This window comes from Mus pahari, chromosome 7 (assembly GCF_900095145.1).
Source record: "Mus pahari chromosome 7, PAHARI_EIJ_v1.1, whole genome shotgun sequence".
Taxonomy (NCBI): domain Eukaryota; kingdom Metazoa; phylum Chordata; class Mammalia; order Rodentia; family Muridae; genus Mus; species Mus pahari.
Window position 1 is genome coordinate 35798172 of NC_034596.1, and position 16566 is coordinate 35814737.

At 35.4% G+C, this 16566-nt stretch overlaps 1 protein-coding gene across 1 annotated transcript in view; it reads left to right on the forward strand.

Annotated features, from left to right (window-relative positions):
- Agmo (alkylglycerol monooxygenase) overlaps positions 1-14960 on the forward strand; it is a 304766-nt gene extending 289806 nt beyond the window's left edge. Inside the window, exon 13 of the mRNA XM_021202587.2 lies at positions 14221-14960. Within this exon, the coding sequence (XP_021058246.1) occupies positions 14221-14301 (81 nt within the window). The 3' untranslated portion in view covers positions 14302-14960. The remainder of the gene's footprint in view (positions 1-14220) is intronic.
- The last annotated feature ends 1606 nt before the right edge of the window (positions 14961-16566 follow it).

Consider the following 16566-nt stretch of genomic DNA (forward strand, 5'->3'; position numbering starts at 1 on the left):
AAAAAAAAAAAAAAAAAAAAAAAAAAGAAACACAAGCCATGAATTCTTTCTGATTGCTGTTTGGCCTGAAGGTTTGCTGGAAGCAGCCACATCCTAGTTAGACTGTTTTCCAGCTTTTAAATGCACTAGAGTATGATTGTATTATGTGTTGACCCTGATTTATGTTGAAAGCCCAGGAATATTTTTCCAGAAGAAGTGCTTTGTGTATGTGTGAGCCTCTGAGGCCTGGCTTCATCAGAGAGCTGACTGGCTCACCTCAGCATGCTGCTCGTTTATTCAGATGGCTTTGCTTGAAGAGAGGAATCTGTGAATATCCAGTGGTATTTGGTGAAATAAATGCCATAAAACAGATAGGGCTTGTTTAGAATATATCTCCATGATGTAATATGTCAATGCTCAATTACACATTTGTATGTACCTTTAAAAAAAATTGTCTCAAGAGAAAAACTGATTGTCATAATACCGTGTTTCAATTAAACCCACATCCTAGGCATTTCGAGTTCCAAATTCCTAAAACCCTCAACATAATGCTTTCCATGTTGTGAGGTTAATTTACATACAGATCTGGAGCTCCTGCTGTACTGCTTCAACTCTTGGTAGCTTTGATATTCTCCACAGTGCTATACACAAATAATATAAACTGCTTTTCACCAAGACAAGCTGTGATTAGCAGCAGGCGTTAGTCTCAGAGAGTGACCGCTAACTATATTCGATTGCAACATTGCCCAGGCCTCCTTACTCTTGAACTTCATCTTGCAATACCTACAAAACACATCTGTTCCAACTGTATGTGTTTTGAAAATTAAATGTACTAATATCATGCCAACTGACCTGGGCACCAACCCATGTGGGAGTATTCCGGTCCCCAAACCAAGCTATGTTGTCTTCAGGTCATCTGGGAATTTGTAGTTCACTTCACCAGAGCAAAAGGGATAAGAATAAAACAAGGAGAAGTGGAAATGAGAAAGAAAAAGAACATTTCTGAATGAGGATTCATTCTTCAGACTTTAGAATAGATCACTTCTTGTTTCCATCCTATTAAGTTTTCAACAATATTCACCCATTGATAATGTCAAGGACCAAAAAAAATCTCTTTGCAGGGTTCTGTGAAGTTTCTCTGGGGCTTCTTCTTCTTCTTCTTCTTCTTCTTCTTCTTCTTCTTCTTCTTCTTCTTCTTCTTCTTCTTCTTCTTCATGTTATTCTACTTTTTTTTCTTTTTTAAATATTTTATTTATTTACATTTCAAATGTTATCCCCTTTCTCAGTTTCCCATCTGGAAACACTCTATCCCATTCTCCCTCCCCTTGCTTCTATGAGGGTGTTCACCCACCTAACCATTCCTGCCTCCCTGCCTTGGCATTCCCCTATACTAGAGCATTGAGCCTTCCCAGGACAAAGGACCTCTCCTCCCATTGATGTCTGACAAGGCCATTCTTTGCTACATATATGGCTGGAGCCATGAGTCCCTCCATGTATACTCTTTGGTTGGTGGTTCAATTCCTGGGAGCTCTTGGGGGTGTGGTTTGTTGATATTGTTGTTCTTCCTATGGGATGCTGGCAAGGATGTGGAGAAAGAGCAACACTCCTCCATTGTTGGTGGGACTGCAGGCTAGTACAATCACTCTGGAAAGATGCTCCAAAATATAACAAAGACACATGCTCCTTGTTTATACTAACCAGAAACTGGAAAGAACCCAGATGTCCTTCAACAGAGAAATGACTTTTTCTTCTTAACAAGGAGAAAAATGAACTTAAATATTCTATGGCAGACTGATTTACTGCTGAAGAGCATAACTTGATAAAGAAAAAGAGGTGAAATAATATAATTGGACAACAATATCTGGCATCACTGTGAAGATAAGGTTCTCTAATAATTTGAAAGTTATCTTTAAGTGAGAATGCATGTAATTGACCTTTACAGAAAGAAACAAATATATTAAATATATACTAGAGTAGTATACACGAAGAAGCTCACTGGGGAGAAGCTAGAGCTTATTGCTAATATTTCTTTCTTATGATGAAATATTACTTGTGATGAAATATAAACTCGAAATGCCTAGGATGTGGGTTTAATTGAAACAACTTACTCCCCACAGGAAAAATTCTTTGAATTTCCAGACTTTTATATAGAAAATTTCCCTTATCACTTTCTTCAGTCTAGCATAGTAGTTCTCAACTGGTATATATAATATTAGTAGTAGGAAAATTTATATACAAACCATTTTATTATATAAGGACTGTTTAAAGGACTTTCTATGTAATTTTGCCTCTGGACACTTTCAGTTCCATATTCTAGCATAATAAGCTAGAATTAACCCTAGTTATGCCAGAATCATTACAGTAGCCCCAGTATCAGGAAGATGTGCCATCAGTCAGTATTCTTCTATACGCATTCATAGCTCAGGATAATTTCTCAAAACTCTTATTGTACTAAGGTGTAAGAAAATATTTTATAAGTTCACCACCAAGGTTTAGTATATCATTATTATTTTAAGAATTCTAAGATCCTCTCTCTGTGTGTGTATCTGTCTCTCTCTGTCTCTCAGCCTCTCAATATCTCTCTCTCTCTCTCTCTCTCTCTCTCTCTCTCTCTCTCTCTCTCTCTCTCTCTCTCCTTCTTATCTCTAGCTTTGTCTATCTCCCCCAAATTTTATCCTTCTGCAGAAAGAAAATAAAATGAACCTTGAACTAAGTAATGATTTGTAGGTTATCATTTTGTACCATGACCAAGGAATTTTATTTTGTATTTTTGAACGATGGCAATACATATCTTCTCTACCTTTGAAATTGTGGTCCTTAAAGCCCATATACTTGACCCAGTACCCAGTGTATTTCACTTTGTATTCACATCACTGAGCCTCGGCACAGTTCTCACAAAGATCAACTTCATTATTGATACATTATCTGCCATCATTTTGGCAATATTCTATACATTACTCTTTACAGATGATCTTTATACACCCTGGTTTTGTGAGATTTCAACAACTGAATGTCACAGACCACTATATCAGTGAATATTACAAATTTTGTTATCTGGAACTGGTAATTTAAAATACCACTCTTCTCTTCATTTCTAGTCTTTCTACATTCTGCAAAATGCATGGAGAATACTTTCTACAAGATACTTTTTATGATTCTTCCTCTGTTCATTTAGTGACCATGTTATGCCAATGCTTTGCATAAGACTATTTATCTGAGCTCTTTTCTTAACAAATGTAATTATTTTTGTGGATAATCCTGGGAACTTTCTAATATTGTCATTCTGTGCTGGTAACTTCCACTTTTTCTAGAGAAAATAGAATGACTTAGTCACTTTGTGACCAAAAATTACAACTCGGATTTCAGAGCTTTCAGGCAATGGTTTTATAGAACCCATGGTTTTGGAGCTTTTACAACTTTTTTTTTTTTAATGCTTCTGACTTTGTGATTTTTCAAAGACAAAGAGTGAGAAGGACCCATTCTGGTAAAAGAAGTGTTTGGCCTAAGTGAGAATATCACTGAAAGTTCTCCATTTAAAAATGGTTCATCAAAAGCAAGTTGGCTTGGTAAGGCTACAGAGTTAAATCAATTTAATCTGCTTGCCAAGGGAGCTAAAACAGATGACTTACTTGAAGCTGGGACAGACCACATGGCTAAGTGTATGTCTGGACTCTATCAAGAAGCTGAAGCATTATCGAAGGCCTACTGGCAGCAGCATGGCTTTGGCTCCTGGATTGTGATGTTTCCCTGTATAGAGAAATTTAGTATGTAAATTAGACAACATGTTGTCTTATTAAAAACCTTTTATTTTTCATATGAAAAAGGTAAATTTAATGTGACGCCAAATCACCTGGTCTTTAAAACAATTTCTTGCTCTTTGCTTTCAGAGATTTTTCTATTTTATCCATATATGATACATTTTTAGAATTATTTTAAACCTGGATAAATGATATATAGTTTTCCATCTATCACCTATTTTTGCATTTATTTGATATGCATGTCTGGGTTCCTATGTGTCTTGCACAATAACAATCAAAATTAAATAAAAACAATGAAGAATTTATTTATGTGACTATTTTCAACACAAAGTTTAGGACACATCCCTGTTATCCTGAGTCAGTAGCAGCAACGACACTAATAACATGAAAGCATACACAAAACCCAGTAACACCTGCTTAATAGATACATCACTGAAGCTGTAAAACAATTTCATGCACATTGCTCCAATGAATATTTCCAATGAAATTATAAGATCATTTTTATCTATAAATATAGACTTTAAAGTTTAGTATCATTAAGTATTTATTTAAGAAAAAAATCTGTAATTCAAATATATTTCTTTGTGTCCAAAAAGGAAGAAAGAAAATGCTATCTAATGAGGGTTGAGTTCACATAATATTTTGTGCATCCATTCCCATATGAAGTAGTCTTTATACTATTTTTTGAATTGCAATACCTAACAATATATAATTAATGAATTCCTAAGATGGCATGCATATTTGTTTCAAAGAGCTAGAATCTAAATTTTTGTCAGTTGTGACTTTAATATATAGTTGTTTTACATTAGGTCTATATTGAAGCTTCTAATAGTTCAATAAATAGACATTTGTCTTAGTATCCTGTAGACAGTATAGAAGATGTGAAGTCTGTGCACCTGCCATGCTGGTCCTCCTCATTCTTCATCCATACATTCCTTCAGATTGGACCCATTTCTCTCAGAATTCTATTGCAAGTTGTCTGTTCTCATAATTTATCATTCTAGTATTTTGCTTTTCTTGAAATTTAATCAATGTTGCTTATTGCTTTTTCTCATCTCTGCCAATGAGTATTTCAAGAAACACTTATGCTATTGATTTGCCTAATTACTGTAGGGTGTTTTAGACAAATATTACACTATATTATTTAAGATCCTCTGGGAAAGATCAGAAATGTGCACTTTTGACTCTGAAATTACTATCCACATATATAAAGTGTCCCGCAATTTGTGTAGATTCCTTCGGTTCATGATATATTCTTTTGTAATACATTTGCTTTCATAATTAAGTTATTACTATTGTCATCATTCACAACATGGGAGATGTATGTCTTGGTATATACGCTAATACTTTTAGGTTTTTACAGCTTTTTTATTTAATCAATTTTGTTATATGATTAGGCTTGATTTTATTTTTTAAATTTTATATTGAAAATAGATTTTTCTTTCATGCAATACATCCCTACCACAATTTCCTCTCCCTCCACTCTCCTTAGATACCCAACAACCAACCTCCCCTCTTCCCCAGATCTATTCCTTATCCATTTCCTTTTTAGAAATGAGCAGAGCTCCACAAGACTATAGACAAACAGGACAAATTAGGGTCCTTTCCCTCAGAGATCCAAAGCTCACCCAAGATGGGGAAAAGAGACTGGAGGAGTCAGAGGAGATAGAGGACAGCAGGAGAACAGGGTCTACCTGATAACTAAGCACGGCTCACATGGGGTCATAGAGATGGAATCAGGGAGCACAGGGCCTGCATAAGTCTACACCAAGTGCTCTATGTCTCTATGTTATGCTGTTTTTATGGGAATTCTAGCAACAGGTGTGGATATATCTCTAACTCTTTAACCTGCTCTTGGGACCTTTTCCCTCTTATGTGGTTGCCTTGTCCAGTTGCCTTAAGGGTTGCCTTAGTTAAGGTTTTACTGCTGTGAACAGACACCATGACCAATCCAACTCTTATAAGTACAACATTTAATTGAGGCTGGCTTACAGGTTCAGAGGTTCAGTCCATTATTACCAAGGCAAGAGCATGGCAGCATCCAGGCAGGTGTGGTACAGATGGAGCTGAGAGTTCTATGTCTTCATCTGAAGGCAGCTAGGATGAGGTTCTTAAGTCCAGACACACAGTGACACACCTACTCCAACAAGGCCGAACCTCCTAATAGTGCCACTTCCTGGGACAAGCATATACAAACCATCACAAGGGCTTTCACATTTTCTCATTGTTTCTTGTTTTTTACAGCTTTAAAGCTAGACTATGAACCTTGGATATATGCAGCTCTTGTATAATCAGGACCTATATTGCCAAACGTATTAGAAACAGCTGGGTGCCTGCTGCCTGCCTCTCCCTTTGCTGGAAGTGTTGCCAGAACAGGTAGTCCTAATGGAAAGTTAGGGAAAGTTCAGGCATTTGGGATGTCTTTCAGGAAAGCAGCTGTAGCTTCCTTAGGAAGTCGTCATTATTAACCATCAGCCACGGCTCTGTATACCCTTGGGTCAAGTTCTGGCATGCCTGGCCTAGTAGGATGCAGTTTATGACTTAGGACATTCACAGAAAGCTGTTTGGGCAGTTCCATCTCTGGCAGAACTCTGAGAAATCCCTCAAGCTGCAAGCCATATGTGGGCTGTTGGCCTTCTATTAGTCTACTCTGGAGGCTCCCATTTATTGGGGCTCTAATCACCCCTGTGACGCAAGCAAAAACAGTGTAGGTTTCTTTTCAAAAAAAACCTCTCTAAGATAGACGGTCCTATTTTTAACACTGGACACCACTATTATTTATGTCTGTAAACTTAGCATTTTCTCCTGAAAAATAGGACACATCTTATTAGAATTTTGTTTGTATTTGCTAAGTAGTATACAAATACAAAGAAACTTTTGGTTCCACACCAAATATCCTGAAAAGCACTGCTAATGTAATTCTGTATTCATGAATATGTGACTTTGCCAATGTGTGTATTGTATAAATATTGAATTTTTAGCCACCTAAAAACTTTAGCTCAGGACCTAAGATCTTGGTCCTGGATGCACTGAAAATCCATGACAAGATTTTGGGGAGAGGGGTTAGCTGCCACTCATTAAATACAGAAATGGGCTTGTGACTAATTTATGAATTTTATTGAAACACAGTTCTGTTTTAGAAAACAAATGCTGTAATTTCACTAGGGAGAAGTAAGTTAGAAATATAGATATCTAAAATCTTAGATTAGTGGTCATGCATATCTTCATTAGAAATAATTCTTTAGGGACACTGAAAGACTATGATCTAGCAACAGTTTACTCAAAAGTTTTCTGTTTCAAATGTACTGGATATAAGTCAAGCAATTTTGTCCTGGTAGTAAGCAATCACAAGAAACTCAGAGAGAATTCATTTCTCTTTACAAGCAAAGCATTTGTGTAGATGTATAGGAGTACAAAAGAAATGTGTATACCTATGGCGTACAGTTGCAATGGTGGGGGTATTTCTTTCCCATTTATAAGTGCTTTGATTTAATACCTATGACTATAAAATCTTTAATAAAATTAAATGAAAAAATTTTATTATTAAACTTTTAAATCCACTAACTGTCAGAGAGAGAGAGAGAGAGAGAGAGAGAGAGAGAGAGAGAGAGAGAGAGAGAGAGATAGAGATTAGTCATTATTCAGTTTTATATCATAATGCATAGTGTCAGGGTATTTAGAATGGTTTACCCATCAGGAACTAATGTATATAAACGTTTCAGCATAAAGTAGTACTAGGTAATGTTCAAGTGCTTGTTATTTGTTATACTCTGGTTTTAGTTCCAGCTTCTTAAAAGCTGAGGCAGTTTGCTCACACTCATGAGTTTGCCTCTGCTTTGCGTTGTTCTCTCCTTCTCACATGCATACAAGGAAAACAATGGGCTGCTCCATGATAAGTCTGAGAAGATCCCTGGTGTACAGAGTCCCAGGAAAATGAACCTTTCCCCTAAAGTTTTCCCCAGCTCAGTGAGCGCACTGTAATTTCACTTTCAACTTCAAAATGAAAGAATAAATGTCTAATGTATGAAAGGGGGAAACAAACAAACAAAACAGAAGGAAGCTTGGTTAGTAAGAATATACCAAAATCTTTAGAAAGTTTAGGGAAAAAAATAAAAAACAATCTCTTTAGGATCAGCACTATTGTTTATAAGCAAGAAAAGAATTCAGCAACAAAAGCATTTTTCCAAATCATACCAGCAGATACTATAATCTGAAAACAAACTTATTAATGTTAATATTCCTTTGTGTATCAATACAGACAATTAATTCCACCTTTAAATTCAACGAAGAAAAGTCCACACATGTTTTTGAGAAATGTAGCATGTATTTTCACTCTATGCGAATTATGGTTTCTACAATTCCAACCAGATGGGTTAGCATGCACGGTAGCTAATTCAGGCCAACTGTCTTCAAACACGTGTTCTGAGCTGTAGGTAGGCTTCATAGACCTCTAAGTGATCCCTAATCCCATTCAGAATATTTGTCATTCTCGAGTGTTTATGTGATAGCTCACGTGCGGTTTGGATAGAGAGCAGACTAGTTCACAAATAATGCTGAAAGGAACACACGTATTCTGGGGTGGTCTAGACTTTCAGAAGTGTGTATATTATTGTACATAGTATATATGCATAGTAAGAATTGCTTTGATGAAAACCAGTATGTATATATTGTACATAGTGTCTATGTGTATTGATATAAGATCATCAGGTTGGGGCTGAAGAGATAATTAACATGGATAATATGTCTCTTGTATCAGTAAAGCTAGTTTCTTTAGATTGTTTCCACTGGCTTAGCTTAGTGTGAAATAGTAAGGAAGTTTTCACAGTATAGGAATCAGCTAAAAGCTTTAAAAAAATTATATGTCTTCTGATGCTTTGATACATCATCCTAAAACTGTACTTTATTTAACTTAAACAAGGATGTTTAATGTATTTTCTTACATAAAACTAATATCAGGAGATACTTAAAGAATAAAATATATTCTTTCTGAACAATTCCTATTTATATATGGGCATAAATATGTTGCTTTTTTAAGGCTTAGAATTTTAATTCATTAAATACATGGTAAAAATAAACAGTTCATTTGTAAAGTAAATAGTAGTAAATTTTCCAAAAACATCATATTCAATATAGTATGATTACATAGTAAGAAATTATTTAGAAAAAAACCACACACCCACTCACACATACTCTCTCTCTCTCTCTCTCTCTCTCTCTCTCTCTCTCTCTCTCTCTCCCCCCTCAGGACTTCTCAATAATACTACAGTTTTCTGGAAACATATGAGTCAGTATCTTGGCCATTTGTAGAATATTCTATAAGCCGAGCCACGTTCAGTGTTAAGTTCACAATGCTCAAAAGTCGTTTTGAAAATACTGAAAACATGGTGCTTAAAGTGTTGGTATATATATCTATCTCCAGGCAATTTTATATAGTTTAGTTACTTTTTATGTTTTCATTAAAGTAGTTCTTATTTATAATTGTATAATTGTTGGCAATCATCACCATAGCTAATAACTGTTGTTTTTCAGCCTTCATTGACTAAGGAAACAATCTTTTTAACTTTTTAGATCATTTCATTATATATATATATATATATATATATATATATATATATATATATATATGAGTGCTTTGTCTGCATTGTATATATGTGCACCATGTGTGTGCTTGGTGCCTGTGAAAGTCAGAGGAATACATCAGATCTTCTAGCATCAGAGTTACAGATTGTAATAAGTCACCATATAGATGCTGGCAATGGAAGAGCAGGTCATCTGCATGATAGCCAGTGCTCTTAACTCCAACCCAGAGAGCAATAACTAGTTTTCATTTGATATAGCTTTATTTTAATGTTTTTAATTTATACATATTAATAGTTGGATGAGAAAGAAATACATTTTATAGGAAAATATTATCTTCTATTTAGGGCTCATATATGAGCTGTCAGAGCTACAAGTGAGTACATGTGCCTATCATGAGTATTAGGAAATTATAGAAATGTACATTTTTGTAAACTTACACACTTGCATAAAATTTGATTTTAATAAAATGATTTTTAGTATTTACAGAGATGTAGTTTTCTATTTTAATAACTGAGGTTCTCTCCTTAGTCATAGAGAATAAATGATCCTCCCCTTTAGAAAATGCCTTAACACATTGACATGCTTGCAGCTACAGATAGTTTCTGTGATATTTGGAATTTGGGGACTTTTTAGAGGGTATATAAATGCTAAAGTCCCGAGAAGAGGGGTGGATTGTTGGCTGTTGGTTGTTGTTAGTTTCTGTTGAGTGTGGTTTATTAAGTAGTAGTGCACAAAAAAGTAAGCAAAAACAAGAAGAAATTAGGTATCTGTCAGAGAAGATCAAACTTGCCCCAAGGACCTCAATGGCCCTAATCAGTGGGAAGACATCTAATGATGTTGTTGCCTCCTTTTTGACCCTTGACTTTATTCAGGGATCCCTTTCCTTTCCTGTCTATCTTTTTATTCCTGTTCTATTTAGGGTTATGTGGTTGAAAGTGTGGGAGAATAAGGGTAGAAAAGGGTAGAAGAAAGAAGAACTCACAAAGTAGCCAAAGCCAAGCTACGAGTTATCCCATAGATGTTCATTCTCTTGTTAATCAAGAAATTTTAAATCATATGTCTCACCTGCAAATTTATATCAAAGTTAAATGCTGTGAATACTTTTTTTTTTTTTTTAAGCCTCCATAAAAACTGTAGTACTGCCCACTGGCTGTCACTGCCATGGCCTACTGTTCAAAAAGATGTTGTTTCTTTTGGACATTGGGTGTATTTGAGTGGCTACATTCAGTGTACCCAAACCAGAAGAGATGAGTATGCACAGAGGAATATAAGAAGTCAAACATCCAGGCTTGTGATTTGAGGATTTGCAACTTTTTGGCATGTCGTTTGCATAAATTTCCTCCTGCATGCATGAGTTGCCCTCCAGTAGGGTAGAAGCCTGATTGGCTTATATTTAAGTCATTTTCAACAAGGCCTCAGATACAGACTTAGCTGGGAGGGGCAATAGCTCCCAGGGGTGTTTAACAGAGATTAGCTGCTCAGATTAGCCACCTGCCAACTGATGATCTTTCTAGAATGAGGTGGAAGAAACATAGAGAGCATCTGTACAGGTCAAAGTTCAGGCATGAGAGTTGAAATCCCTTGAAAGTCAGGAAAATAGCCCGAAGACAAGGACCACTAATGATGTGTTAGTACAGGGAGGGCTTGACACTGGGAATGAACTTCCTCTGTTTCATAGTTTGCATCCAGCTGTTAAAATCAAGGGATTGGTCAGAGCTAGGATAAAATGAGTAAGTATTGAATTTGTATTCATCAGAAAACATATCTATACATTAGAAGAACATATAAATATCACTTAAAAATATGGGTTAAAATGATACAATACAATAAATACAATATTTACTCTGTCACTATGCTTAAGCAAGGATGTAGTGGCCCTGATTTCATTTGACTGAGAGACATGTTAATGGTCTATTTTTGAATGAAACCCATACAATCTCAGTGACTATGGAAACACAAATGAATAGCTTAACAAATAATCCAACCTAATTTAGAAAAATACTAACAGATTTGATATTAATAATCAAGTGTTTTGTGAGTTTCATGACAAATAATTATTTCTACTAAATCATTTATTAGTTTTTTGTTATATCTTGTAATATAATAAATCTATTCATATATGTTCAGAAATATAAAAATCATTTGTTTTCTTCTACTTTAATATTTCTAACACCGACTCAGTAATAAGGACAAGTTTAGTCTTCATAGTCATTTTATGTCATTTCTGTGACCACTGGTCAATGTATATGTCATTATATTTTAAAGGTCTAATTTTCATCCTTAAAATATTGACTGTGAAAACATCTCAACAGCATAGCAGTTACTGGCTTTAAAACCTGCAAATCAAAGTTGTTACTCTTAAACGAAAACATACCATATCACTGTGGATGGGATGCTATGTCATTAATCTACCTTCTACAGTTATTGAGCACAGGGGCTTTCTGGGAACTACTGCAAATATGAAGCACAGCCCCAGCTATTGATATTCTTGAGATAGCCTGGTAATCATTCATTTAACATGTTGGAGTTCCTACTGCTTCATCCACAAATGAGATACCAGTCTTCCAAACTGCGTTGGTGGGTTCAGACAACACAGTCTGGGCAAGACACCAAGTGTGTACCTGACACAAGCATCTCTATAGCACATTAATTAGGTCTGACTGACTCACCTGAGATCCACCAGCTGTACCTCTCTTTGAAAGGTTATTCCATAGATGCCTCAAACAGAGAAACTGAATAACATGAACCCTGCTACTTCGTAGGGTGTTGACTGCACTTGAGTTGGGTAGGGAATAGTCAGTGCATGGGTTTGGTAGGAAGGAAGTTTATAGGCCCCAACTGGACCAGAGTTTCAAAGATATAAAGCCTTCCCATAATTGTGGATTAATAATAACGTCATAACCTGTAATTTTTAACTTTTTCACTCTAGTTTCAGTTGAGACATTTTAGTATCACTTAGAAGCTAGATAGAAGTATGAATAATCTAAATGGGACCATCCATACTTGGGGAATAGGAAAAATTACATTATGACCAATGAGTTTTTTCATCGAGTTCAATCCTTCTCCATGGAAAAGTCTTAAACTTCAGATTCAAAATTAATAAAATCTTCTATTGCCATATATATTTCAGACTCTACTAGAACGTACTTTGATTAATATGACAATATGATTTGATTAATATGATAAATTCAAATAAAGTATTTACCAGTATTATAGACATCATTTCTGACCCTCTTCTAAAGGTGTATTCTCAGCCATCCCGTGAACATTAACTCATTTTCAGAAACAAAAGGAGCTTGCTACTCAAATTTAGGAGTATTCACAATTTTCTTCTGCTCCTGGTGTTATTTTACCTGGCACTGCCATGAGAAATCTCATGAGGTCATGTCTCTTGAGTTACAGTCAAAAGAAACAATTTGAAAACCAGCCATTAAACACATTGTGCTTGACTTCTGAAGCAATTCCAAAATGTTAATATTATTCTTGTCTTCTGCTCCAATATGTGTACTGATTTTTATTTTATTTTTCATTTTTAGGGGGCATAATAGGCTCAAAGGAATGAATAGAGTGAGGGGAACAAGCTTGTATGATTAGACAATATTCCAGTTATTGATCATCTAGAAACAACCAGAAGGTTGAAGTTGGACAATGCATCACATCCAAGAATCAGTATTCCACAAAATTTATTTAGTTTAATTTGGGTCATTTTGTTTGTTTGTTGCTGACATTGTTTCATTATTCTGGTCCTGATAGCAAGTGTGTTTGTGTAAATTAATGGTTGGCCTCAGTTGATGTCGTTATCTTTATGTCAGTACCTCACTAGGACATATTCCCATGCTTTCATCTACTGCTTAAGTAGTTTTCCACTGAATATTTTAATGCACCTTCCGGAAACAGTAACTGTCTTTTTAGGGACAGGAAACTGGTAGTATTGTCATATTTTGGAGAAGGGGTTGGCACAGTTCTTATATAGAGAGTGATATAGGGAGGCTGCCCCCATAGATGTTACAATAAGTCTGGCTTATCACAAACTTATTACAGTGAGTTTGGTTGTTTCTTTCATCATTGGTCTAAAACTCTCCTAAAATGGAGATCAGGAAGGCTGTCCTATGGCTTAACAAAAGGAACAGAGGGAAGAAGTGCATCGACAGGTGCATTATGGGATATTGTATTTAGATTACACAGAGTGAAAATACTACAGCCATTATTCTTGCTGGGAATAGCTGTGTGGTTCTTATTGCTAAATTCACATATCAAGTTTATTGATTTGTTTTTGAGTTTCTGGTGTTACCCAAAAGCAAGAAATTAAACTCAATCGACTCCCCAGGCTGATATTTTTTTATGATTAAGTTATATCTTCAATTTTAAGAAAAATTTTGTACCTACATTTTAATACATAGTGATATCAAAAGATGGGGAAGGCAAATTAGCCACAGTTTTGTGGATTTCATACCTGTTGAATGAAATGCATACTTGGCTAGATTATATTGCCTCAGAGGAAAATGATTCTTCAACAGTGTTTTCACTTCTCATATTCCTAAACCTCCTTAAACTATTGAAGCAATGACATCATCTAACTTAGAACACACAGGATTCAGCACTCACAAATGCAGAGAAAAAAACTGTTCTATTATGTTCAGTGTCTAGTTTTTAACCCTGTATCTTTAAATAATCTATATTTGTAAATGTAAGAGAAAAAAAAGAGCAAAAATACCTTCTTATTCTTATTTTTATCTTCATATAGCATGCCTTGTTAAGTTGACTAAATTCCATCCTTGAACAGCTTGCTAAGTTATAAGTTAATATGACTGTGTAAAATTATTTGTGTTTGTTTTCTTCCAGGAAATAATGTAACTCATCGGAACAAAAGTTTTGATTCACTTTCGTTTTTTTCTTTCTTTAGATTTTCTTTTCGGTTTGCATTGCTTTCTGGGGTGTCAGAAGCATACAACAACTCAGCTCTGGCTCTTGGAAAAAGCCTTGATGCATACAGATCCTGTCAGTCCTCCATGCTGCATCACTATGACACTGAGAAGGAGTGGTATCTTACGTGGTACCTACAGGAGCTACTTAGTTAATGAAAAATGAAGCCATTTCTTTACCTATGCTGTTCACACTTGCTTTTCTGTTGAAATTAATGTGAAATGTTTGTTTTTGCTCTCACTAAAACCTAATAATTCATATCCATTGAGGCTGTATTCATTTCTCTCTCTGTGGCAATGAATATGGAAAGGAAACAGGGGCTTGCATTCATTTAAAGAGTGAAAATTACATCTGTTTTCTTGGTTTGACAACTGATCCTTTAACATTTTTTAAAAGTATATGCTTAGATACATCTCTGTTATCTTTAAATATATTGTTGTGTATGTGAACCTACATCTGACTCTGCAAACCAGTCATCTATAGTGGGGCACTACATAAACACATACCAACTACATGAAAAAGATTAGAATGGAAAAGAATCAATATGTTCACCAGGTTAATCTGCAATGAATATTTCTACAATGTTGGCTTAGCATGTTGTAATAACATTAGGAGGACATCGTAATTCATGCTGTTTCAAATTATCATAACACTGATAATAAAATTATTTCAAAGAACTGACAAAGCTGGTATGCATACACTGTTTAATGAGATATTAAAAGTGTTTTAAAATTATTGGTTATTTTATTTATTTACCATTCAAATGTTATATCCCCCATCCTGGTTTCCCCTCCTTAAACCCACTATTCCATCTTCCCTCCCCCCTGCTTCTATGAAGGTGCTCCCCCACCCACCCACCCAATCCTTCCTCACTGCCCTGGCATTCCCCTATGAAGGGACATCGAGCCTTCATAAGACCAAGGGCCTCCCTTCCCACTGATGCCAGACTGAAGTCTTTTATATGTTTCTTTTGGAGAGAACTGCCAGAGATAAGAACTAAGTTCAGAAAAGCATTGAAAATGTCTTTAAAAAATAAGAATTGTTCCTTTCTGGCAATATTTGTTGGACCATTTCAAGTGACAATTTTTGTAGTCCAAGTCAAAAGTGCTAATCTAAATTAATGACTTTCATTACTCTCAATTTATAGGCATCACTGAATTAAGGAGACTAAATGGTTGCTTCATTATAAGTATTGTTGCTTAAGACTGCAAGGAAGAAACATAGGAAGCTGTCAGAGAATGGGGCCGCAGGTGCTTGTGCACCCATGCTACAGGGCTAAAGTGTATTAACCTTTCAAGCTGGGACAGCAGAGGAAGATTAACGTTGCATGATGAAAATATTAATTATATTTCAAGCATCACAAGTGGGTTTGGCTTCGCTCCATTCATTTTTTTTTTATACTTCTTAATTAAACACAGGAGTTAAGCTATTTCTGAAGCCCAGTGCAAATATTAATTCTGTTGCAGTGCCTCACTCACAGACATGGCTGGCCTTCACAGGTACAGAGCTACCTTACAGCAGGGAGCCCTCTGCTGGTACAAAATTATTATCATTAAAGTTCTTGAGATGCAAATTATATACTGTAAAGAATCTCTATGCTATAGGGCACATCATTCAATTATGGGAATAAAAGAGTATCTTGTATAGATTCTTTAATTTTTTTAGTTAGCATGTCAGAATAGTTTCACAATGGAGAAAGAGATAGACAGACACACAAAAATCCACACTCATACCTAGAGAGAGAGAGAGAGAGAGAGAGAGAGAGACAGAGACAGAGACAGAGACAGACAGAGAGATAGAGACACAGAGAGAGAATATATAGGGGTAGTTTAAAATGACTTTAGTGATGAAAATAATTCATGTGCAACAGTATCCTTTGAAGAAACTCAAATGTATTTTCTTTTATAACATGATTTTTCATTATAATTTGGTTCATTTTATTTTTAGAAATATAGCTACTTTCAAGTTACAAATTTCTAAGCCTTTGTATATGGATATGATTCCCAGATAGGTGATTTGCCCAGAGCTTCTGTGCATGAGATGGGACTTTTATTCACCTTCACCCTTGCTAATTTTCCAGGCCTACTTTCTCTGGCAAACACTAATGCATGATGACAGATCATGAAACTCTTAGTAATATCATAAATTGATCTTGAATGATCCCATGTAATTTATGCTGGCTCTTGACTGGAAGGACTTTAATTGTCCTTATTTCTCTCCCTCAAGAGAATAACACTAAAAATAGGGCTTGTCCGTTACTCATTTTTGATGGAGAGATGTAGTCTGCTTTTGCAATAATTACAGAGTCACTCCATCCTGCTTATGT